General features: G+C 46.3%; 1 protein-coding gene and 1 long non-coding RNA gene across 2 annotated transcripts in view; one reads left to right on the top strand and one right to left on the bottom strand.

Annotated features, from left to right (window-relative positions):
- Positions 1-17,805, bottom strand: part of LOC132382272 (uncharacterized) — a 25,422-nt gene extending 7,617 nt beyond the window's left edge. Inside the window, exons 1-2 of the long non-coding RNA XR_009508263.1 lie at positions 16,594-17,805; positions 7,749-7,816 (exon numbers count right to left, since the gene is read on the bottom strand). This is a non-coding gene — a long non-coding RNA (uncharacterized LOC132382272). The remainder of the gene's footprint in view (positions 1-7,748; positions 7,817-16,593) is intronic.
- Positions 8,317-26,810, top strand: mul1b (mitochondrial E3 ubiquitin protein ligase 1b). Its single transcript, XM_059952344.1, has 4 exons — positions 8,317-8,467; positions 12,960-13,047; positions 22,212-22,332; positions 25,111-26,810. The coding sequence occupies exons 1-4, from the start codon at positions 8,363-8,365 to the stop codon at positions 25,838-25,840; spliced, it is 1,044 nt and encodes a 347-aa protein (XP_059808327.1). The 5' UTR covers positions 8,317-8,362; the 3' UTR covers positions 25,841-26,810.

Raw genomic sequence — 26,810 nt, 5'->3', positions numbered from 1 at the left:
GCAGAGGAGGAGTGCAGTAGTGACAGGGGATTCAATAGTTAGGGGAGCAGACACAGGATTCTGTGGATGTAAAAGAGACGCCCGGATGGTATGTTTCCTCCCAGATGCCAGGGTCAGGGATGTCTCAAATTAGGTCTACAACTTTCTAAAGGGGGAGGGTAAACAGCTGGAAGTTGTGGTAGGCATTGGTACCAGTGACATAGGTAGGGAAAGGGAGGAGGTCCTGAAGGGAGAATAAAGTGGGTTAGGGAGAAAGCTGGAAAGCAGGACCTCCAGGGTAGTAATCTCTGGATTGCTGCCTGTGTCACGCACAGTGAGGATATAGAATGATTTGGCAGATGAATGTGTGCCTGAGGAATTGGTGCAGGGACAGAGTTTCAGATTTCTGGATCACTGGGATCTCTTCTGGGGAAGGTTCGACCTGTACAAAAAAGACTGAGCTACACATAACATAAGAAATCGGAGCAGGAGTAGGCCATCCGGCCCATCGAGCCTGCCCCGCCATTCAGTAAGATCAGGAACCATAGGGTGACCAATATCCTCATGGGCAGGGGAAGGGTTTAAACTAATTTGGTGGGAGGGGGTGGGAACCAGAGTGATAGTACTGAGGATGGGACAGTTGGTATACAACTAATGCTGTGTGTAGTGAGACTGTAGAGGAAGGACAGGCAGATGATAGGGCAAAGTTGCACGCAATGGGATGAGGTAAAAGGTAACAGGGGGGCCAACGTTGAAAATGGTGATGGACACAGGACTGAAGGTGTTACATGTGAATGCATGCAGTATATGGAATAAGGCAGATAATCTTGTCGTCATTAGGGATTGGCCGGTGTGACGTTATGGGTGGGCATCGCTGAGTCATGGCAGAAAGAAGATCATAAATGGGAGCTTAACTTTCAAGGATATACCTTGTTTCAAAAGGACAGGCAGGTAGGCAGAGAGGCTCTGTTGGTAAAAAATGAAATTAATTCCTTAGAAATAGGTGACATAGGACCAGATGTAGAATCCTTGTGGGTAGAATTAAGAAACTGCAAGGCTAAAAAGGCCCTAATGGGAGTTACATGAAGGCCTCCAAGCAGTGGCCAGTGTGTGGGCTACGAATTACAATGGGAGGTAGAAAGCACTTAGAAAAGGGGAATATTGCAAATGGGGAAGATCAGGAAAATCAGGTTGGTGCTGGATCCCAAGAGGCAATTTGTAGAATGGCCATGAGATGCCTTAATGAGAGCAGCTTGTAGGCTGAGCCCACACGAGGAAATCTGCAGATGCTGGAAATTCAAACAACAACACACACAAGATGCTGGTGGGACACAGCAGGCCAGGCAGCATCTACAGGAGAAGCACTGTCACTCTCCCCCCACTACTTTCAAATCTCTTACTATCTTTCCTTTCGGTTAGTCCTGATGAAGGATCTCGGCCCGAAACGTCGACAGTGCTTCTTCCTATAGATGCTGCCTGGCCTGCTGTGTTCCACCAGCATTTTGTGTGTGTTGTTGTGGCTGAGCTCACTAGGGGAATAGCAATTCTATATTGGGTTATAAGTAATAACCAGATTTTGATTAGGGAACTTAAACTAAAGGAACACTTAGGAGGCAGTGAGCATAACATGATAGAATCCACGCTGCAGTTTGAGAAGCAGAAGCTAAAGTTGGATGTTTCATAATTACAGTGGAATAAAGGGAATTAAAGATATGAGAGAGTTGACTGGAGGGAGACACGAGCAGGGATGATGGGTGAACAGCAATAGCAGCAGTTTCTGTGGAGAAATTCAGAAAGAGCAGGAAAGATGCATTCCAAAGATAAGGAGGTTTTATGAAGGGAGAATAAGGCAGCTGTGGCTGACAGGGGAAATCAAAGACAGCACAAAAGCAAAAGAGAGTACATATAATCAAGCAAAAATTAATGCAAAGGTAGAAGATTGAGAAGCTTTTAGAAACCAACAGAAGGCAAGTAGAAAACTCATAAAGAGAGAAATGAAATATGAAGGTATGTTAGCCAGTAATATAAAAGAGGATGCAATAAGTTTTTTCAGATATATAAAATATAAAAGAGAGATGAGAGTGGATATCAGACAACTAGAAAATAATGCTGGAGAGGTAGTAATGGGAGATAGAGAAATGGCGGATGAACTTAATAAGTATTTTGTGTCAATCTTCACTGTGAACAAAGACTGGCAGAATGCCAGAAATTCAAGAGTGTCAGGGACAGAGGTAAGTATTGTTGCTGTCACTTGGGTAAGATGGAGTACACCCCAGGATTCTAACAGAGATAGCTGAAGGGATTGTGGAGGCATCACTAATGATCTTTCAGGAATCACTGGAAAATTGCAAATGTCATTTCATTCTTTAAGAAAGGAGGGAGGCAAAAGAAAGGAAACTATAGGCCAGTGGGAAAGATGGAGTCTATTACTAAGGGTGAGGTTTTGGGGTATTTGGAGGCACATGATAGAACAGACCATGTTCAGCATGGTTTTCTAAAGCAGAAATCTTGCTTGACTAATCTGTTGGAATTCTTTAACAGAAAAACAAGGCGAGTTAGTGGATGTTGTTTATTTGGATTTTCAGAAGGCCTTTGACTAAGTGCCACACATGACGCTGCTTAACAAAATAAGAGCCTATGATATTACAGCAAAGGTACTAGCATGGATAGAAGATTGGGTGGCTGGCAGGAGGCAAAGAGTGGCTGTTGGTGAATAGTTGTGTTCTGCAGGGTTCAGTGTTGGGACTACTTCTTTTTACATTGTATATCAATGATCTGGATGATGGAATTGATGGCTTTGTGGCCAAGTCTGCAGATCATACAAAGATAGATGGAGAAGCAGGTAGTGTTCAGGAAGCAGAGATGCTGCAGATAGACAGACAGATTAGGACACTGGACAAAGAAGTGGCAGATGGAATACAGTTTCAGGAAGTGTATGGTCATGCACTTTGGTAGAAGGAATAAAAGTGTAGACTATTTTCTAAACGTGGAGAAAATTCAAAACTATGAGTTGCAAAGTGACTTGAAAGTCGTCGTCGGGATTCCCTAAAGGTTAACTTACCGGTAGAGTCGGTGGTGAGGAAGGTAAATGCAATGTTAGCATTCGTTTCAAGAGGACTAGAATATAAGGGTGTAGTGCTAAGCCTTTGTAAGGCATTGGTCAGACCACTTCTGAAGTACTGTGAGCAGTTTTGGGCCCCTTTACTAAAAAAGAGTATGCTGGCATTGAAGAGGATGCAGAATGATCCTGAGAATGAAAGGGTTAACATATGAGGAGCATTTGATGGCTCTGGGTCTGTACTCGCTGGAGTTTAGAAGAATGAGTGGGGAATCTCATTGAAACCTATTGAATATACTGAAAAGCCCAGATAGAATGGATGTGGAGAGGATGTTTCCTATAGCAGTGGAGTCTAGGACCAGAGGACACAGGCTTCAGAACAGAAGGTTATCTATTTAGAATGGAGATGAGGAAACTTTTCTTTAGCCAGAGGGTGGAGAATCTGTGGAACTCTTTGCCACAGACAGCTGTGGAGACCAAGTCATTGGGTATATTTAAGGCAGAAATTGATAGGTTCTTGATTAGTCAGGGCATCAAAGGTTACAGGGAGAAGGCAGGAGAATGGTGTTGAAAGGGATAATAACTCAGCCGTGATAGAATGGCAGAGCAAACCTGATGGGCCAAATGGCCTCATTCTGCTCCTATGTCTTTTGGTTTTACTATTTTTCATTTAATTTGAATGTTTCCTTTCTCCATATTATGGTTCCCACAGTGGCACAGCTGATAGAGATGCTGCCTCACAACCCCAACAGCCCATGTTCAATACTGTTGTCTGTGTGGAGTCTGCAAGTTCTCCCTGCGACCACACGGGTTTCCTCCCATATCCCAATGTCTTGCAGGTTAGTACATTAATTGACAACTGTAAATTTTCCCCAGTGTATGAGTGAATGGTAGAATTGGGGGAACTGGAAGGGACTGAGATGACAAATAAATAAGACTTGTATGGAACTAGTAGGGTGGAGGGGTGGAGAAACGTCTCTACCAAAGGAGGTATAAGGTGCTCCTTCCCCCCGCTAGCCTACAAGTCACCCTTGGAAAGGGTGTAACACCTACCCCAACCTTGATCAGGGTCACACAAAGCCTTGGGAGCAGGTGGTAGGTGGTCGTATGAGCAGCTGGTACATATCACAAGTCCAGGTTTTGCGACCACTGACACCAGGTAGACAATCTCTGAAGAGTATTGATAATGTCTGGTGTCACTTGTAATAACACTGCCCAGAAGAAGGCAATGGCAAACCACTTCTGTAGAAAAATTTCCCAAGAACAATCATGGCCATTTGACCATGATCGCCCATGTTATGACATGGCACCTAATGATGATGATGGTAATGGAACTAGTGTAAATAGTTCTTGTATTAATAGGAGTTGTATTATTATTAGTGGTAAAATAGTAATAGTATTAGTGTTGTTACTATTTGTTGTAGTATTCATAATAATATTAGTAGTGGTATTAATGGTGGCAGTAGTATTAATAGTATTTATATGGGACTAGTGTAAATGGGTTCCTGTTGGTCAGCATGGTCTTAGATTAAGGAGATTAGAGACTGTATGTCCATTGGAACATTGAAACATACAGTGAAATGGGTCCTTTTTTGTGCCAATGACCAATACGGTCTGAGGATGCGCTGGAGCAGCTCCACCCTGCTTTTGACACTCACATCCATACGTGTTCGGAATTGGAGCACCCGAAGGAAAGCAACATGGTGACAGAGAGGAGGCACAATGTCCTTATGGACAACACAGGAGTCAAACCCAAGCCCTCCATCAGGACCAGAAATGAAAGCAGCAGAAAGCTTAGATCTTGGCAAACGTTCAGCATGACATCTAAAACTTCGACAAACTTCCACAGAAGTGCAGTGGAGAGTATATTGACTGGTTGCATCATGGAAACACCAATGCCCTTGAACAGAAAACCCGACAAAAAGTATTAGATACGGCCCAGTCCATGACGGGTAAAGACCTTCCCACCATTGAGCGCTGTTGCAGGAAAGCAGCGTCCATCATCAGGGACCCACCACCCACCTCCACCCCAGCACCCAGACCAGGCTCTCTTCTCACTGCTGCCATCAGGAACCCCACCACCAGGTTCAGTAACAGTTATTACCCCTCAACCATCAGACTCTTAAACAATAGACAATAGGTGCAGAAGTAGATCATTCAGCCCTTCGAGCCTGCACCGCCATTTTGAGATCATGGCTGATCATCTACTATCAATACCCGGTTCCTGCCTTGTCCCCATATCCTTTGATTCCCCTATCTATAAGATACCTATCTAGCTCCTTCTTGAAAGCATCCAGACAATTGGCCTCCACTGCCTTCCGAGGCAGTGCATTCCAGACCCCCACAACTCTCTGGGAGAAGAAGTTTTTCCTTAACTCTGTCCTAAATGACCTACCCCTTACTCTCAAACCATGCTCTCTGGTACTGGACTCTCCCAGCATCTGGAACATATTTCCTGCCTCTATCTTGTCCAATCCCTTAATAATCTCATATGTTGCAATCAGATCCCCTCTCAATCTCCTTAATTCCAGCATGTACAAGCCCAGTCTCTCTAACCTCTCTGTGTAAGACAGTCTAGACATACCAGGAATTAACCTCGTGAATCTACGCTGCACTTCCTCTACAGCCAGGATGTCCTTCCTTAACCTTGGAGACCAAAACTGTACACAATACTCTAGGTGTGGTCTCACCAGTGCCCTGTACAAATGCAAGTGGATTTCCTTGCTCTTGTACTCAACTCCCTTTGTAATAAAAGCCAACATTCCATTAGCCTTCTTCACTGCCTGCTGCACTTGCTCATTCACCTTCAGTGACTGATGAACAAGGACTCGTCGATCTCTTTGTATTTCTCCCTTACCTAACTTTACACCATTCAGATAATAATCTGCCTTCCTGTTCTTACTCCCAAAGTAGATAACCTCACACTTATTCACATTAAACGTTATCTGCCAAGTATCTGCCCACTCACCCAGCCTATCCAAGTCACCCTGAATTCTCCTAACATCCTCATCACATGTCACACTGCCACCCAGCTTAGTATCATCAGCAAACTTGCTGATGTTATTCTCAATGCCTTCATCCAAATCGTTGATGTAAATCATAAACAGCTGAGGTCCCAATACCGAGCCCTGTGGCACCCCACTAGTCACCACCTGCCATTCCGAGAAACACTCATTCACCGTTACCCTTTGCTTTCTATCTGCCAACCAGTTTTCTATCCATGTCAATGTCTTCCCCCCAATGCCATGAGCTTTGATTTTACCCACCAATCTCCTATGTGGGACCTTATCAAATGCCTTCTGAAAATCGAGGTACACTACATCCACTGGATCTCCCCCATCTAACTTCCTGGTTACATCCTCAAAAAACTCCAACAGATTAGTCAAGCATGATTTACCCTTGGTAAATCCATGCTGGCTCGGCCCAATCCTATCACTGCTATCTAGATATGCCACTATTTCATCTTTAATAATGGACTCTAGCATCTTCCCCACCACTGATGTCAGGCTGACAGGTCGATAGTTCCCTGTTTTCTCCTTCCCTCCTTTCTTAAAAAATGGGATAACATTAGCCTTCTCCAATCCTCAGGAACTGATCCTGATCTGGGAGATTGCTTGTGTCTTCCTTAGTGAAGACAGATCTAAAGTTCTTATTAAATTCTTCTGCCATTTCTCTGTTTCCCATAACAATTTCACCCAATTCATTCTTCAAGGGCCCAACATTGTTCTTAACTATCTTCTTTCTCTTCACATAACTAAAAAAGCTTTTGCTATCCTCCTTTATATTTAAGGGGATAACTTCACTCACCCCATCACTGAACTGTTCCCACAACCTATGGACTCACTTTCAAGGACTCTTCATCTCATGTTCTTGAAATTTACTGCTTACTTAATCATCATTATTATTAGGACAGATTAGGTACCCTTCATCTGAAATTCCAAAATCCAAAAACCTTCGAAATCTGAATTTTTGAGTGCTCACATGACCTCACAAATGGAAAATTCCACAAGGTGCTGGGAAGGGTCCCAGCGATGAACCACTGACAGTTCGGAGAAGTGACCTCACACATGTAATGATCAGAAGTTCATGAACAATAGAGAAACACTGCATGAAGTGAAATATGAAGATCTCAATCATGTATTGTCAGAGTCAGAGTGAACTCTGCTTATCAGTAAGCTGATCATGGAACAGTGAAGACCAACCATGACTAAATGAACATTGAAGATAACTATAACTGTTTAGCATGCTGGCTGCAGTAATTTAAGACAAGACAAAACAATAATGCCTGCTAATCATGAGAATCTAACACCAGAAAACGTCTATGATGCTGATTATTGTTGTACTTTACATAAACCATTACGATTTTAAACTGTTGCTGGATCAAATCTAACCCCAGAACAAGTCTATGATGCTGATTGTTTTTATACGTTATAACCTAAAAACAGTAAAATACAAATATGGTGTACTGTAACCTTTTAATCGAGACACGGCATCGTAGGTGGAGACTGTCGTTTGTTTTTGTACAACAGCTGATTCAGGTCTCTCCCGATGCTGCTGACCTGCTTTTCTTACCCTGGGTACACTATATTTTCATCACATTAATGGTATATAACAATTTTTACTGTTTCTTTTACAGTATTTTTATTTTATAATAATTTTTACTGTTTAGTACATATATGTGATCAACAAGTGTAAGACAAAGACTGCTTACCGGTAGCACATAAATTCAGAGTCGGGAATGATGGCGATCCCAAGCTATCTCATTATATATTCCAAAATCTGAAAAAATCAAAAATCCAAAACAGTTCCAGCCTCAAGCTTTTTATTTATTTGTATTTGTAGTTTGTTGCCTTTTGCACACTGGTTGCTTGTGCGTCCTGTTGTATGAGGTAGTGCATTGATTCTGTTGTGTTTCTTGTATTCGCTGTGAATACCTCCAAGAAAATGAATCTCAGGGTTGTATATGGTGACAAATGTACTTTGATAAAAGTTTATTTTGAACTTGGGTTGGACAGCAATTGTGGGGACTGGGATGCCGGACGATGAGTGAAGGGCCACAGCGGAAAGCCCAGGAGTGGGGTTAATTATGAACATTAACATTCCAGGGGGCGTACAATAGGTGAAGGGGCAGAGCCATCGGTCTGGGAGGCGGGGTGATGAGTGAGTGGGCGGGGCTACCAGACCGGAAGGCGGGGTGATGATTGAATGGCGGAGCCACCAATCTTGGAGACGGGACAATGTGAGAAGGGGCGGGGTTTCGATCGGAAGGGGCGGGACACCACGGACGGCTGCTCGGCAACGGGCGGAAGTGGCGAGTAGAGGGCGATGGCGGTGCTGTTGGGGCTGGGAGCGGTGGTCACGTTCGGGACCGGGACCGCGTTTTGTTACTGGAGGCTCCGCCAGGCCCGCACCACCGCCCGCCGCCTGCAGGTCAGCACCGGGCCGGGGGAGGGACTACCCGCGGTGGGGTCGGGGGCTGAGGCCGGGTGAGGGTGAGGTCCTGATGAAAGGGTCTCGCCCCGAAACATCGACTCTTTTACTCCTCCATAGATGTTTAAATTGCTGAGCTCCTCCAGCATCTTGTGTGTGTTGCTCTGGATTTCCAGCATCTCTAGGTCTCTCACGAGGATGCAGGGAGACTTCAGGATATGGTCACAAAACACCACAGCACAGAAACAGGTCCTTTGGCCCATCTAGTCCATGCCAAAATGTTAATCTGTCTAGTTCCATCGACCTGCGCCCGGATCGTAGCTTTCCATACCCCTCGCATCCATGTACTTATCCAAACTTGACTTTTAAGTATTGAAATTGAATCTGCATCCACCACTTCTGCCTGCAGCTCGTTTCACACTCTCACCACACTTTGTGTGAAGAAGTTACCCCTTAGGTTCCCTTTAAGTATTTTACCTTTCATCTTTAACCCATGACCTCTTGTTTTGGTCTCACCCAACCTCAGTGGAAAAAGCCTGCTTGCATTGAACCTGTCTGTACCCCTAATTTGGGTGGCATGGTGGAGATACGTCTCCATCAAAGGAGGTGTGAGGTGCTCCTTCCCTCCGCTAGCCTGCAGGTCACCCTTGGGCAGGTGTAGCACCTGCTTAGCCCACCCACTATCTCTGGGCCACATGAAGCCACATCAGCAGGTGGTGGATGGTTGTATGAGCAGTTGGTGCTTAGCACAAGTCCGGGTCCTGATGTCAGGCAATCTCTGAAGCGTATTGATAATGGCTGGGGTCACCCGTTTTGTAAAGACACTGCCCAGAAGAAGGCAATGACAAACCACTTCTGTAGAAAGATTTGCCGAGAACAATCATGGTCACGGAAAGACCAGGATTGCCCACGTCATACGATGTGGCACATGATGATGATGATGAGAATACTCATAATTTTGAATAATCCTATCAAGTCACCCCTCATTCTCCTACGTTGTAGGGATCAAATCTCCCAAAAGGTCTCAGAGGGATGTAGAGAAGAGAACAGAATGTGGGGAATAAAGTGTGGTCGACCTCTTTAGTACAACAGCACGTTGGAGGAACTCATTAAACACACTGAACGTTTTTGGCTGAGGCAGTTTATCAGGACTGATTAGGAAGGGGGAAGACTCCAGAATAAGAAGTTGGGAGGAGGGAAAGAGGATAGCTATAAGGTGATAGGTGCTTCCAGGTGGGTGGGGAAGGTAAAGGGCTGGAGAAGAAGGAATCTAATCAGAGGGGAGAGTGGATCCAGGGGAAAGTAATAGGCAGGTGCGAAGAAATAAGGAGGTAAGTAGAGAAAAGAAAAGTTGTTTTGAAGAGACGGATTTGAGTCACACAGGTCCAGCAGGCACTCAGGGAATTGGTGCTGGAGGATTTGAAGATGAGCAGACATGACTGGCTGTAACTCCGTACAGCCTGCTGAGACTCCATCTGGAATATTGTGTCATCTTGACGAAGGAGGTACAGTACTGAGGACAGAAGGAGCGTAGCAAATGTTCACCAGATTGGTTCCCTGGCTGGCAGGTTTGTCGGAGAGGAGAGATTGAGCAGAATAGGTCTTTATTTAAAGATGGAATAGAATAGAACTTTATTGTCATTGCTCAAGAGAACGAGTTTGTGGTGTTACTCCAGTCCATGAAAAACAGATATTTACAATGCATGCAGTAAGGCTTAATTTAAAAAAAAATTCCCATACTTAAATGCAACAAGTGACTTTGATGGTCTGTAACACTCAAAGGCCATTTGCAAGCTGGGGTGTAGCATTATTCAGCTGCACAATGGCCCTCAGCAAGAAGCTGTTTTTCAGTCTTAACATCTTGGCTAAGCTGTTTCTGTATCTCCGACCAGATGGCAGGAGATTGAACAGACAGTGTCTGAGATGGGATGGGTCTTTAATGATGTTTCGAGTGCACTGTAGGTGCCAGAGCTGTAGATTGTCTCCAGGTTCAGTAATTGAGTCTCAATGATGTGCTGAGCTGTCCTAATCACATGTTGGAGTACTTTGTGATCAGCCTTGCTGCAGCTAGAGTCCCACACTGTCATTCCGTATGTCAGTATGCTCTCTGCCACACACTGATAAAAATTGGCCAGCAATTTAGCTCTCCTTAAGCACCTTGGGTAGTATTGTTGCTGTTGTGCCTTCCCTGCTATCAAGAGAGCTCCTCGGATATGTTCATCCCCAACAACTTGAAACTGGACACCCTTTCCACTACCTCACCATAGTGGAGCTTGATCGGGACCTCTTGCCTTTCTGAAGTCAATTATCATTTCTTTTGTCATCTTGATGTTGACTGATAGGTTGTGGTTCCTGCACCAATCGGACAGTTTCAGCACCTCCTCTCTATATGCAGATTTGTTGTTGTATGATACAGCACGGTAACAATGAGCCCACTCTGCCAATTTACCTACTAAGCCATGTGTCTTTGGCCTGTGCTATGAAACTGGAGCACCCAGAGGAAACCCACACAGTCATGGGGAGAATGTACAAACTCGTTAAAGGCGGAGTCGGAATTGAACCTGGAACACTGGTGCTGTGTAGCTCTGTTTCATTAACCACAGTGCCACCATTCTGTAGGCTGAAGTTGAAAGGAGTAATGTGATCTATTGATGCTGCCGAGATTAGAGGGTATGTGCTGTGATGAGAGGTTGGACAAACTTGAGTATTTTTCTCTGCAGTGGCAGAGACTAAGGACAGATCTGAGACTATTTAAGGTGGGAGAGGGTATATTCAAAGGAGATGTTTACATAGAGAGTGGAGGATGCCTGGGATGCTCTGCCTGGGGTGGTGATAGAGGCAGAAACTTTAGAGCCTTTTAAGAGACATTTAGACAGGCACATGAATGTGAGGAAAGTGGAGGGATATGGACATCGTGTAGGCAGAAGGGATTAGTTTAATTGGCCATGTGATTACTAATTTAATTGGTTCAGTACACCATTGTGGGCCGAAGGGACTGTTTCTGTGCTGTACTGTGCTATGTATAAAATTCTTACGGATGTGGCGGGTTAGACATAGAGCTGATGTTTGCCGTGGATTGCATGTCAAAATAAAAGAGCTTGCTCATTTATATCAGACAGATGAGAAGTTTCTGTACTGAGAGGGGAGTAAATCTTTGGAATACTCTATCCAAGGGAGCAGTGAGAGCTGTCGCAGTGTATACTGAAGACAGACTAATATGTTGTGTGGCACGGTAGCATTGTGGTTAGCACAATGCTCTACAGCACCAGTGATGTGGGTTGATTCCTGCCGCTGTCTGTAAGGAGTTTGTACGTTCTCCCTGCACAAAATTGATGCAGCACAAAAAAAACACAAGATAAAGAACACAATGATTTAAAATACATAATACATAAAAGAGTTTGTATATATAGATTGTACGTCCATAAAGTGACGCTCGGCACACGAGTGTCTGTACATAAAGTAGTGGTGGTTGGGGGTGTGAAGGCATTGATCAGCCTTACTACTTGAGGAAAGTAACTCTTTTTGAGTCTGGTGGCCCTGTGTGGATGTTACCTACCCTTGCCTGTGAACGCCGTGGGACAAACAGTTCATGAACAGGGTGGGTGGGATCCTTCATGATGTTACCGTACCCTTTCTGACACCTTTCTGTATAGATGCCCTTGAAGGTGAGTAGGCTGATGCTGCTAGTGCATTGGGCAGTTCTGAATACCCATTGTAGAGCCTTCCTGTATGCCACATACTGTTACTCTGCAGGTTCATTGTCAGAACAAATGCCAGGTAACTCATAGCTTCACCTCACTATAATTACAGCATGTGGTTAAGGATGTTTTTGGTTCTGCTCTGTACAACTGGTATCTTTGATTCAGATGTGGGATCATTTCAGTCCATGCAGTCTGGGAAGACGTATCAGAATCAGGTTTAATATCACCAGCATATATCGTAAAATGTGTTTTGTGGCAGCAGTGCAGTGCAATACGTAATAAAAACAACTGTAAATTATAATGAGGAGTGTATATATAAAATGTTAAGTAAATAGAGCAAAGAAAGAGCAAAATAGAAAAAAAATTAGTGAGATAGTGTATACGGGTTCATCGTCCATTCAGAAATCGGATGTGGAGGGGCTACTATCTCTACGTTCTCCACGTGGTCCCATGGGTTTCCTCTGAGTGCTCCGGTTTCCTCCCACAGTCCAAAGATGTAGCTGTTGGTAGGTTAATTGGTTATTCTAAATTGTCCCATGATTAGGCTGGGCTTAAATTCGGAGTTGCCGGGCGGCACTGCTCAAAGGGCTGGAAGGGCCTGTTCTGCACTGCATCTCACTAGTAATAAAAATCTGTTCCTGAAACAGTGTGTGTCTTCAGGCTCCTGTACCTCCTCACTGATGGTAGCAATGAGCAGAGGGCATGTCCTGGGTGATGGGGAGGCTGCGCAGTGGCCCCTCTATAGCAGATATGTTTTTGATTTTTTTAAAATAAAATGTGTTTATTTTTAGGAAGCACCAAAATTTCCATTGGATCAAGACCTCAAGTCAGTTCTGTTAAATGCACCAGGGAAATGCCTTCCATACGCTGTGGTAGAAGGTACAAGTTATTAGTGTTATTGTGTACACTCTGGCCACTTTATTATATACCTACTGTTCCTAATGAAGTGTTCGCTTAGTTTATGTTCATAGTCTTCTGCTGCTGTAGCCCGTTTACTTCAGGTTTGACGTGTTGTGGGTTCAGAGATGCTCTTCTGCACACCACTGTTGTAATGTGTGGTTATTTAATTGCTGTCAGTTTGAACCAGTCTGGCCATTCCCTTCTGAGCTCTCTCATTAACAAGGTGCTCTCACCCACAGAACTGCTGCTCACTGCTCACTTTTTGTTTTTTCACGCCACTCTCTATAAGTACTGGAGACTGTTGTGTCTGAAAATCCCAGGAAATCAACAATTTCTGAGATACTCAAACCACCCTGTCTGGTACCAACAATCATTCCACGGTCAAAGTCACTTACTGTAGATCACGTTTCTTCCCCGTTCTGCTATTTGGTCTGAATAACAACTAAACCTCTTGACCATGTGTGCATGCTTTTATGCATTGAGTTGCTGCCAGGTGATTCATTTTTGGAGATCTCGGTATTGCTTGCAAGACCAGCATTCATCACTCATCCCTAATTGCCTTTGAGGAAGTGGTGGCTAAGCACTGCCTTCTCCCTCTCAACCCCACTCCTCTGCCTTCACCCTCTCAACCCCACTCCTCTGCCTTCACCCTCTCAACCCCACTCCTCTGCCTTCACCCTCTCAACCCCACTCCTCTGCCTTCACCCTCTCAACCCCACTCCTCTGCCTTCACCCTCTCAACCCCACTCCTCTGTCTTCTCCCTCTCAACCCCACTCCTCTGCCTTCACCCTCTCAACCCCACTCCTCTGCCTTCACCCTCTCAACCCCACTCCTCTGCCTTCACCCTCTCAACCCCACTCCTCTGCCTTCACCCTCTCAACCCCACTCCTCTGCCTTCACCCTCTCAACCCCACTCCTCTGCCTTCACCCTCTCAACCCCACTCCTCTGCCTTCACCCTCTCAACCCCACTCCTCTGCCTTCACCCTCTCAACCCCACTCCTCTGCCTTCACCCTCTCAACCCCACTCCTCTGCCTTCACCCTCTCAACCCCACTCCTCTGCCTTCACCCTCTCAACCCCACTCCTCTGCCTTCTCCCTCTCAACCCCACTCCTCTGCCTCTCCCTCTCAACCCCACTCCTCTGCCTTCTCCCTCTCAACCCCACTCCTCTGCCTTCTCCCTCTCAACCCCACTCCTCTGCCTTCTCCCTCTCAACCCCACTCCTCTGCCTTCTCCCTCTCGACCCCACTCCTCTGCCTTCTCCCTCTCGACCCCACTCTGCCTTTTCCCTCTCGACCCCACTCCTCTGCCTTTTCCCTCTCGACCCCACTCCTCTGCCTTCTCCCCCTCGACCCCACTCCTCTGCTTTCTCCCCCTCGACCCCACTCCTCTGCCTTCTCCCTCTCGACCCCACTCCTCTGCCTTCTCCCTCTCGACCCCACTCCTCTGCCTTCTCCCTCTCGACCCCACTCCTCTGCCTTCTCCCCCTCGACCCCACTCCTCTGCCTTCTCCCCCTCGACCCCACTCCTCTGCCTTCTCCCCCTCGACCCCACTCCTCTGCCTTCTCCCCCTCGACCCCACTCCTCTGCCTCTCCCTCTCGACCCCACTCCTCTGCCTTCACCCTCTCAACCCCACTCCTCTGCCTTCACCCTCTCAACCCCACTCCTCTGCCTTCACCCTCTCAACCCCACTCCTCTGCCTTCACCCTCTCAACCCCACTCCTCTGCCTCTCCCTCTCAACCCCACTCCTCTGCCTTCTCCCTCTCAACCCCACTCCTCTGTCTTCTCCCTCTCAACCCCACTCTTCTGCCTTCACCCTCTCAACCCCACTCCTCTGCCTTCTCCCTCTCAACCCCACTCCTCTGCCTCTCCCTCTCAACCCCACTCCTCTGCCTCTCCCTCTCAACCCCACTCCTCTGCCTCTCCCTCTCAACCCCACTCCTCTGCCTCTCCCTCTCGACCCCACTCTGCCTTCTCCCTCTCGACCCCACTCCTCTGCCTTCTCCCCCTCAACCCCACTCCTCTGCCTCTCCCTCTCGACCCCACTCCTCTGCCTTCTCCCTCTCGACCCCACTCCTCTGCCTTCTCCCTCTCGACCCCACTGCCTTCTCCCTCTCGACCCCACTCCTCTGCCTTCTCCCTCTCGACCCCACTCCTCTGCCTTCACCCTCTCAACCCCACTCCTCTGCCTTCACCCCCTCAACCCCACTCCTCTGCCTTCTCCCCCTCGACCCCACTCCTCTGCCTTCTCCCCCTCGACCCCACTCCTCTGCCTTCTCCCTCTCGACCCCACTCCTCTGCCTTCACCCTCTCGACCCCACTCCTCTGCCTTCACCCTCTCGACCCCACTCCTCTGCCTTCTCCCCCTCGACCCCACTCCTCTGCCTTCTCCCTCTCAACCCCTCCTCTGCCTCTCCCTCTCAACCCCACTCCTCTGCCTCTCCCTCTCAACCCCACTGCTCTGCCTTCACCCTCTCAACCCCACTCCTCTGCCTTCTCCCCCTCGACCCCACTCCTCTGCCTTCTCCCCTTCGACCCCACTCCTCTGCCTCTCCCTCTCAACCCCACTCCTCTGCCTCTCCCTCTCGACCCCACTCCTCTGCCTCTCCCTCTCGACCCCACTCCTCTGCCTCTCCCTCTCGACCCCACTCCTCTGCCTCTCCCTCTCGACCCCACTCCTCTGCCTTCACCCTCTGAACCCCACTCTGCCTTCTCCCTCTCGACCCCACTCCTCTGCCTTCTCCCTCTCGACCCCACTCCTCTGCCTTCTCCCTCTCGACCCCACTCCTCTGCCTTCACCCTCTCAACCCCACTCCTCTGCCTTCACCCTCTCAACCCCACTCCTCTGCCTTCTCCCCCTCAACCCCACTCCTCTGCCTTCACCCTCTCAACCCCACTCCTCTGCCTTCTCCCTCTCAACCCCACTCCTCTGCCTTCTCCCTCTCAACCCCACTCCTTCCTCTCAACCCCACTCCTCTGCCTTCACCCTCTCGACCCCACTCCTCTGCCTTCTCCCTCTCAACCCCACTCCTCTGCCTCCCTCTCGACCCCACTCCTCTGCCTTCTCCCTCTCGACCCCACTCCTCTGCCTCTCCCTCTCGACCCCACTCCTCTGCCTCTCCCTCTCAACCCCACTCCTCTGCCTTCATCCTCTCAACCCCACTCCTCTGCCTCTCCCTCTCAACCCCACTCCTCTGCCTTCTCCCTCTCAACCCCACTCCTCTGCCTTCTCCCTCTCAACCCCACTCCTCTGCCTTCTCCCTCTCAACCCCACTCCTCTGCCTTCACCCTCTCAACCCCACTCCTCTGCCTTCTCCCCCTCGACCCCACTCCTCTGCCTTCTCCTCCTCGACCCCACTCCTCTGCCTTCTCCCTCTCGACCCCACTCCTCTGCCTCTCCCTCTCGACCCCACTCCTCTGCCTTCTCCCCTTTACATTTGACACCATGATTGATCAAGAACCTATCAACCTCTGTTTTAAATGTACTCAATAGTTTGCCCTTAACAGTGGAGCAGATGTTACCTGCAGTGGGAGAGCCTCAGACCAGAAAGCACAACCTCAGAATTTGGAACAGAGATTATGAGGAGTCTCTTCAGCCAGAGGGTGGTGAAGCTGTGGAAGCCAAGTCATTGGGTAGACTTAAAGTGGGAGTTGATAGGTTGTTGATTAGCCAGGGCATCATAGTTTATGGAAGTAGTGCATTGGGGCTGGCAGTGATTAACATAACACCATTACGGTGCCAGCAACCTGGGTTCAGTTCCAACACTGACCGTAAGAAATTTGTGTGTTTTCTCCGTGACCGTGTGGGTTTACTGTGGATGCTCGTTTTCCCGTTACATTCCAAAAGTGTATAGGCTAGGGTTAGGAAGTTGTGGACATGCTGTGTTGGCACCAGAATGTGTGACAATGCTTTCAGGCTGCCTCAGTACATCTTTGCGTTGTGTTGGCTGTGATGCATTTCACTGTATGTTTCAGTGTGTGTGTGATTAATAAATTAACCTGAATCTGATGTCCTGATTGTGAAAGGGATAATAAATCAGCCGTGATGGAATGGCCGAGCAGAACTGATGGACCGAATGGCCCAATTCTGCTCTAGTGCTGAGGTTTGGATAATTGCATTAGTGGAGAAGTTCTGTTTTCTGGGGGCTCAAATTCATTCCAGTCTCTCTAATTGATTCTGTGACTTTGTGGCATAAAAGACTATCCACTCTTGTGTGAGCTAATCCCTCCCAAACACACATACAGTCAGAGCTTCTCAGCTCCATGGCCTGCAGACAGCTCCTTTGACTCAACCTGTAAGTTCGGAATTTATTTTTATTTTATTTTGAGATACAATGCGTAACAGGCCTTTCTGGCTCAGTGAGCCACATCAACCCACCTGCTTAACACTAGCCTAATCACAGGATAACTTACAATTAACCTACTAACCGGTACGTCTTTGGACTGTGGGAGGGAACTTGAGTACCCAGAGGAAACCCGCATTTTCCATATTCCCTTATTGAGGATGCTGGGATTGAACTCCGAACTCTGAGGCCCCGAGCTGTAATCGTGTCATGCTACACTACTGTGGCACCCAAATGCTGACATTGCATTAAAATCTATCATCCGCCAGCTTCTCACTTCATTCCATCCCCCTGCCCACCCAGTTTCCCCCTCAGCTGGTCTCGCCTATCACCTCCCAGTGTCTCACTTCATTCCCCCCCCCTCAACCTGCATCATTCCCCCTCAGCTGGTCTCGCCTATCACCTCCCAGTGTCTCACTTCATTCCCCCCCCAACCACTATCTTTCCCCCCCCAACCACCATCTTTCCCCCCCCAACCACCATCCTTCCTCCTCAGCTGATCTCACCCATCACCTCCCAGTGTCTCACTTCATTCCCCCCCCCCCCAACCACCATCCTTCCCCCTCAGCTGGTCTCGCCTATCACCTCCCAGTGTCTCACTTCATTCCCCCCCCAACCACCATCCTTCCCCCTCACCTGGTCTCACCTATCACCTCCCAGTGACTCACTTCATCACCCTCTCCCCCACCCACCCACCTTCCCCCTCATCTGGTCTCACCTATCACCTCCCAGTGTCTCACTTCATCTCCCCCCTCCCCACCCACCCACCTTCCCCCTCACCTGGTCTCACCCATCACCTCCCAGTGTCTCACTTCATCCCCCTCCCCACCCACCCACCTTCCCCCTCCCCACCCACCCACCTTCCCCCTCACCCGGTCTCACCTATCACCTCCCAGTGTCTCACTTCATCCCCCTCCCCACCCACCCACCTTCCCCCTCACCTGGTCTCGCCTATCACCTCCCAGTGTCTCACTTCATTCCCCCCCCCCAACCACCATCCTTCCCCCTCAGCTGGTCTCACCCATCACCTCCCAGTGTCTCACTTCATTCCCCCCACCACCACCATCATTCCCCCTCAGCTGATCTCACCCATCACCTCCCAGTGTCTCACTTCATTCCCCCCCCCAACCACCATCATTCCCCCTCAGCTGGTCTCGCCTATCACCTCCCAGTGTCTCACTTCATTCCCACCCCCCAACCACCATCCTTCCCCCTCAGCTGGTCTCGCCTATCACCTCCCAGTGTCTCACTTCATTCCCACCCCCCAACCACCATCCTTCCCCCTCAGCTGGTCTCACCCATCACCTCCCAGTGTCTCACTTCATTCCCCCCCCCCCCCAACCACCATCATCCCCCCTCAGCTGATCTCACCCATCACCTCCCAGTGTCTCACTTCATTCCCCCCACCACCACCATCCTTCCCCCTCAGCTGGTCTCGCCTATCACCTCCCAGTGTCTCACTTCATTCCCCCCCCCCCAACCACCATCATTCCCCCTCACCTGGTCTCACCTATCACCTCCCAGTGTCTCACTTCATTCCCCCCACCACCACCATCCTTCCCCCTCAGCTGGTCTCGCCCATCACCTCCCAGTGTCTCATTTCATTTCACCCCCCAACCACCATCTTTCCCCCCCAGCTATCAGTTCTCAGCTTGAACTCCTTCCCTTCTCCCACCTTCTTATTCTGGCTTCTTCCCCCTTCATTTCCAGTCCTGATGAAGGGTCTCAGCACAAAATGTCAGCTGCTTATTTCCCTACATAGATGCTGCCGGATCTGCTGATTCCCTCCATAATCTTAAGACTCTAAGACAGGAGTCATTTGACCCATCAAGCCTGCTTCTCCATTCCATCATGGATTATTTGTTATCTTTCTCAACCCTATGCTCCTGTCTTCTCCCTGTCACCTTTGACGTCCTGACTAATCAAGAATGTAGCAACCTCCAATTTAAATGTACCCAATGATTTGGCCTCCACAGCTGCTTGTGGCAATAGATGCCATGGGTTTTGTGTGTGTTGCTCTGGATTTCCAGCATCTGCAGAATCTCCTGTGTGCACAGCAAAGGCATGTGACTTTGTCATCATTTAATCTGTACTGGGCAGCACAATTCATTACATGAAAACTGAAGCAGCAGGGGACTCTGGCTGACACAGATTTCTAGCAGTAGATGCTGGTACATTGACTCTCTTCCTGAAGCACTGACCTTTAGTGGTAATTAAGATTCTGCTTCCCATCTCACTGTGCTCTGATTTTTAAACACTCACACTTTTTGCATCATTTTGGAATGACTCTGGCACAATGCATGAGTTCGAGTTCAAGTTTATCATCATCTGACTGTACATAAATACAACCAAACAAAACAGCATTCCTATGGACCACGGTGCACACACAGCACACAAACCAATAATTACCATAAATTAATAAAATATAATCCAAAATGCACGTGAGGCGTGCTGCACAAGTAAACAGCTCACTACCCTAGTAATGAGACCTCAGTGGTGGCAGGGTATTCATTCTTTTCACAGCCTGAGGGATAAAGCTGCGCCCAGTCTGGCAGTCCTAGTCCGATGCTACTGTACCTCCTTCCTGACGGTAGTGGGTCAAGCATTTGAAACATATTTCCTTTGTCCAAGTGGAATTACCAGCCTGAAATTCTTATTCAGTCTGGGACTATTTAGAGATACTGAACTGTAAAAGGCCCTTTCAGTCCAATGAGCCCATGCCGCTGAACTACACCAGTGTGACTAATTAACCTATCAACCGATATGCCTTTGGAATGTGGGAGGAAACTGGAGCACCCGGAGGAATCCTACACGGTCATGTGGAGAATGTACACATTCTTTACAAACAGCAGTGTGAATTGAACCCTGAATGGTGATTGTGGACAGTGTAATAGCGTAACGGGGACAGGTGATTCCTGGGCTGGATGTCCTGATCACTTAAGGAAGGTGGACTGTCTTCCGTTGCCTCTCCTTTCCGGGTGTAGTGATATAGTATATTTTGTGAAGTTTGTTGTTATGTGGCAGAGGTATGTGTGTACTATACACAGTATATGCATGTATACACTCACAGCTCACATAACGCTACCCTGCTTAGAGCTGATTGGTTACAATGAGATTATTCAATTCTTACTGAAATGTTTTTAAATGACAAAAATTCATTCTAAACAACACTTAAAACTTCTCATGCATGGCTGCCACTACAGTAAATATCTAATCAGCCAATGAGAGTGCTCTATATGTACTCTGAGCCTCTCACAGCTAATCGCATTTTAGTTCAAGCTCAGTTTCCCCCGTGTGTGTAAACATTCTTGCTCCCTCGCCAATTTATTCCAATTTTTTTTACCCTTAATGTCTGGAAAATGGCTTCCAACTTCCAGTGAGGGTAGTGCATCTAAGATCACATCACATCCTGGGTGAATCCGAGGACATGGATGGAGAAGAGGAAACAACAGCAAGAAAACTCACCACAAAATTTCTGAACACTCGCCTCACCACGATCACACAAATCACGGACCAGTTCATCGATAACGACCCTGACTGAAAGCAAAGCAATAAGGCAAAGAGAGGTATTCTCAACGTGATTTCCTGCTACCGAGAACTGCTCATAAAAGGAAACTTAAGAAAAGCCAGTTAAATCTCAACACCTACTTGAAGAATCCAAAGTTAGTGGAGGACCCACAGCCTGTCCCTCCTCTCAGATGTAATCACCACCACTTCCGCCGCCATGTATTGCTGCTCCACTGATGTACGGGTTAGGCCTGTTTGTGTGTTTGTTACTCCAGGAATTACTGTGTGTACATAAAATAATATTTTAAACATCTCGAGTTTCATTGTTTTTTTTATCAGACACACATGTGCATTTATGTGATGTTATAATGGCTGATCTTCAGCATTAAGTGAGGTTTGTGTGTGTGTATATGTATATAATATATACAAAGTAAATTTGTATATGATTGTATAGATTAAAAGTATGTGGGTGAGTATATACATTAAAATAAATAAGCATTGCAAAAAGGTGGGGGGAAAGGATGTTGGAAATGGTGAGGGTGCAGTGCTGCAGGCGGAGTGTGGGACGGTGGGTCAGAAGGAGCACCAGGGAGTTGGGGAGGGGGCCAGACACACCCAGCCCTGAGCTACCAGGCAAGTTTATTTGGTTCTAAACAAGTGGTTTATTGATTATTTCAGAATGTCTCTCTGGTGCTTCCCACTCCTTCCCTTTGTCCTTCCCCTTTTCCCGACCATGATTCCCCTCTCCCTGTCCTCTTCCCACTTTCAGTCCACAAGAGAGACCCATATCAGACTCGGGTTTGTCATCACTCATGTATATCATGAAATTTGTTTTTTGTGGCTGCAGTACAATACAATACATAAAATTACTACAGTACTGTGCAAAAGTCTTAGGCACCCTTGCAATATATAGTACATCTGCCTAAGACTTTTACACTACTGTATTTTAAAAGATTTAAACATTTATTTATTTAGAAAATTAGCCCCCATGCTTGTAAATTAAATTTCTCACATTCAGAGAGGCCTGTAATAGTTATCACTTATCAAATTGCTTAAAAACTTGCAGGAGCCCTCAGACAGGCTACCAGACAAGTCCTGGACACAGACGTCCATGCTGATAGTCTCGTTGAGGGGGGCAGCCTGTGTATCTCAGACAGCAAATTCCACTCATTAGCTGGAAACTTTACAATGGTTTGTTATGCAGAGTGAATGTGTGCTCAGATTATAGAAAAGCTACCTATGCAAGTCACGGGTAACTGCTGTTGAGTGACAGCTTTAACTTTGTTTTAGGTTTGGTCACCCCTGTCAATGAGATGTTGAACAGCCAGTTTGTGGACAGTTGCAGAGGGGTAATACATCGGTTGGTTTTAAAAGAGCACAATGCAGTGTGGAATCGGACCACGCACCTTTGGTAAGTTTGAGTACGTGGTCCATTGTATCTGATTGAAGAGTAAGTTTGGACCATTGCCTCTTCACAGATTCTGCCTGATCTGCTAAGCAATTCAGTGTTTTAACCAATTCCAGAAGCAGTATCTGTTGTAATCTGTTTTAGATCTAATCTAATCTCCACTTCCCCTCCCCCACCCCTTGATCTTTCCTCTGATTGGTTTTTCACCTGGCACCTACCAGCCTTCTTCCCACCCTCTCCCCACCTTCTTTATGGGGCCCCTGCCCCCTCTGTCTTCAGTCTTGATGAAGGGTCTTGGTCCAAAATGTTGACTGCTCGTTTCCACGGATGTTGCCCGATCTGCTGAGTTCTTCCAGCTTGTTTGTATATGTTGATTTTACCACAGCATCTGCAGTGTACTTTGTGTTTAGATCTAATCTGATAGTTGTGCTATTTGGAACTGTAAATCACAACTTTTTGATTAAAAATAAAGTTTTCCATATATTCTATTGACAAACCTCAACTCATTCAGAACATCACTGCTAGACTTTTAACCAAAACCAGGATGAGGGGGCATATCATTCCCATACTCGCTATTCTATAGCAGCTTCCTGTATCTTATGAAATTGATTTTAACGGTCTCTTACTTGTTTTTAAACATCTCAAAGGTCTAGCACCAGAGTATGTCACAGAATTGTTTCCATTGCTCAAGTGCTCAGGTCTTTTTCTGCTGATCTCTTAAATCTAAACAATCTCCCACAAAGGAGATTGGGGCTGAGGGGGAAAATGGATCAGCCACAATGAAATGGTGGAGTAGCCTCGATGGGGCAAATGGCCTAATTCTGCTCCTATATCTTAACGTCTAATGGTTGAAACAATAATTGGTAGGTCAGCTTTTTGAACTATGCTCCCAAACTGTGGAATTCAATGCCTAAAACTATAAGAGGTGCAGACTCAGTTGACACTTTTAAACACCAGTTCAGAACCTATTTATTTAATCTTATAACTAACATCTTTTTGTCTTTTATTTTCATGTTTATTTTTATTTTATTTTCATATTTCTACTTTTCTCCCATTGTAAAGCATTCTGAACTACTTCATCTGCATGAAAAGTGCTCTGTAAATAAACCTATTATTATTGTTACTTTAGTTTCTCAGTTATGTGGGGATAAATTTTCTAAGATTAAAATGAAAGCATCAATTGTAGTCAATTATCAGTTCATTATTGCAAAGGAAAAAAAATCAGTTTTCAGCTATGTTCCTCAAAGACATATTAAAAAAATATATCAAAAACATTTGCAATTCAGTGTGGTTGTCCTAGTGTGAGCCAGCTTTAGCCCTTGGTGCGGGAATATGCCTACAAACTTCTTGTGTAATCAGTTTAGTTTATTGTCATGTGGACAACGATGTAATAAAATTCCTTGTTCATATTAAGTTCACGAGGTGAACTCTGTTACACAGCTGAGCTTAATCTGCTCAAGCAAGTAACAAACTTTAAATCTACTCATATACCTGACCCATATTTCCAAATATCAATTTCTCTGAGACATGAATTGTCTCAACAAATACGCTTTCACCTATGTATATAATTCTAACCCTTCCCTCCTTCGTAACCCTCCACTTTTCTAAGTCTCTTGAATGTCTCTAATGTATCTTTCTTTTTAAAAAAGAATATATATATATTCCGATTAAGCTCCATCTTCCACTTCTCAGCTGAGCTCTATATCCTGCCAATGTCCTTTTGTAACCTATGACAACCTTCTTTCCTATCCACTACCGTGTACAGTATTGTTGTACATTTAGTGTCAGTGATGCACACACTATGGACACAGGCCGTTCGGCCCAACCAGGATAACCTTTCAAGCTATGCATTTCTCCGGATTGATCTCCATCTACCATTGACAACAGTTTGTGGTTCCATGACTCTATGACTGTTTGGAGCACTAGCTGAAAATAAGCTGGGCAGGGTGACCAGTACATTACAGAGCAGATGAATTGCAAAAAGAACCGTTTATCTGCTTCACTCACTTGATGTTAGTCCAGAGAATTGCTTTTCAACCCTTAATTTGTCACTGAGCTGTTAACCTTATTTAATTGTTCCCATCTTATTCATTGCCACAGATGACCATGGAGGTCAAGTAATTGGGTATATTTAAAGCAGGGGTTGGAGGTTCTTTTAGTAAGGGAGAAAGCAGGAGAATTGAGTTGAGAAGGATAATAAATCAGCCATGATGGAGTAGAGTCGATGGGCTGTATGGCCTAATTCTGCTCCTATGTCTTATAATCTAAATGCCAGGTTACAACTTGCTTCACGCATGTCCTCTTTCACCTTACACCTATTTGTCTGCTTGTTTGTTTATATATTTGGAGTTACAACACAGTACAGGCCCTTCTGGCACCAAGAGACTGTGACGTCCAGTTAAACTGCTAACTCCTGTGTCTTCAGAATGTGGGAGGAAACCAGAGCACCTGGAGGAAACAAACAGGCCAAAAGGCATCAAGGGATATGAGGAGAAGACAGGAGGAGGTGGTTGAGAAGGGTAAAAAATTGAGCATGATTGAAAGGTGGAGCAGACCTGATGGGCCAAGTGGCCTCATTCTGCTCATGTCTTATGGTCTTGTGTTAGTGATGCATTTTGGAAAAACAAAGCAAAAAATACAATTGGGAAACGGAATATATTTTTCTTGGAAAGAGCAGAAGTAGGTTAAATAAACTTTGGTTGATGATGAGAGATTACACGTGAGCAAGATTTTACTGTGTCAGTTCCTTTAACTGCTGACTTGATTCTTTTCCTTCGATAGGAATGACTATGAAAAGGTTCTACATCAAAGGACTAACACTGTACCCTTTGACCTTCTGCTGACTGATGGCAACCTTGGTGTATCAGTGAGGGTGATGAAACCCTTGGCATCGTCGGAACTGGACCTGGAAACGGTGTACAAGAAGTTCCACCCCGTAGTGCAGACGCTCCCTAACATCATCGTTCATTATATTAGCGGGGAGCGGCCGAAGGGGATCACAGAGATGGAACAAATGCTCAGGGCTGGCGATGTCGTCACAGGGGTCGGCGAACTTGTTTTGGACAATAATCTTATAAAACTTCAGCCTCCTAAGCAAGGGCTTCAGTACTTCATCTGCAGACTCAGTTTCCAGTCTCTCGTTGAAAAGCACAAGGCCAAGGTAATGCAGTGGAAAGTCTTGACTATTGTGTTTGGAATTGTAACATGTGCTACTCTATCCTATACGTTATGGCGGCGGTATAAACGGCACAAGATGAAAGAGGAGCAGACAAGGGAGGAGGAAGAGAAGCTGGCAATGAAGAAACGATGCATCCAGGAACTAGGCTTGACGGAAGAAGAGGTCCCTCAAAGTGCATGTACCATCTGCCTGATGAGGGAGCAGAACTGTGTCTTTCTGCAATGTGGACACATTTGTTCCTGCCATGAATGCTATAAGGCACAACTCGTTCCCAAAATATGCCCCATTTGTAAGGATCCCATCTCCAGAGTAGTCCTGTTGTACAATAGCTAAATATTCACCACCCCAACCTCTTCACCCAGCTATGAATACCTCACATTTGCTTTACAGCAGAATATACATTTATTGAGAACAATGATAACAGGTACCACGGTGATCGCACAACTACTACTTGTATTACTGGTAATACAAATGCCACTGGGAGCTCGTGGTTATCTCACAATCTGGACAACACACCTGTCAGTTACAGTGAACAAAATCTACACTGTGGGTTTCACTTTATATATAACATAGCAAAGGGTTTGATCGCCATCTTGTGGAAGAATAGAGTAGAACATCAAAACCTGCTGGTTTGAAATGAGAACATCTTCAGCATGCATCAGTCCTGATGAAGGTTTCGGCCTGAAGTGTCAGCTGTTTATTCAGTTCCTCCAGAATTTTGTGGTTATTGCTCTGGATTTTCAGCATCTGCAGCATTTCTTGTGTTTAAATTGTGCTGCTTGCTTCATCGATTGGATTTATGATTATAAATCTTAATTACTTAAGATGGAAATCTGAAAAATTTGTGGTGGTCTGTGGGTTTAGATCCCCTTCTTCAGCCCTTTACCTCCTCAACCTATCACCCCCCTCGCCCCGCATCTTATTTCATTGCACCCTCCCCCTCTCCTGGTCTCATAATCACCTGTAAGTTTGTCCTCTTTCCACATTCCTCCTCCTCCTCAATCTGGCATCTTCCTGCTTCCTCTCCCGTCCAAACGACGGGTCTTAGTCCAAACTGTTGACTGTAAGTTCCCCTCCGTTTGATGCACAAAGTTCAAAGTAAAGTTACTATCGAAGTACATATGTCACCGTATCCAATCCTGAGATTAATTTTCTGGAGGGCATACTGAATAAATCAATAGTAGAATAATCATAACAGAATCTGTGAAAGACCACACTAACTTTTGTGTTTGATCAGTGTGCTAAAGACAACAAATTGTGCAGGTACAAAAAGAAAGAAAGAATAATAAATCAATAAGCAATA

This window comes from Hypanus sabinus, chromosome 27 (genome assembly GCF_030144855.1).
Source record: "Hypanus sabinus isolate sHypSab1 chromosome 27, sHypSab1.hap1, whole genome shotgun sequence".
In the NCBI taxonomy this organism is placed as follows: Eukaryota; Metazoa; Chordata; class Chondrichthyes; order Myliobatiformes; family Dasyatidae; genus Hypanus; species Hypanus sabinus.
The sequence above is the reverse complement of the archived record's forward strand: the minus strand, read 5'-3'. Positions and strand labels throughout refer to the sequence as shown.

Excerpts from the sequence above, each read along its gene's own strand:
- mul1b (XM_059952344.1), top strand. The coding sequence starts at position 8,363 with ATGGCGGTGCTGTTGGGGCTGGGAGCGGTGGTCACGTTCGGGACCGGG. Across the intron at positions 8,468-12,959 it reads CCACCGCCCGCCGCCTGCAG|GAAGCACCAAAATTTCCATT; the intron begins GTCAGCACCGGG and ends GTTTATTTTTAG. Across the intron at positions 13,048-22,211 it reads TCCATACGCTGTGGTAGAAG|GTTTGGTCACCCCTGTCAAT; the intron begins GTACAAGTTATT and ends ACTTTGTTTTAG.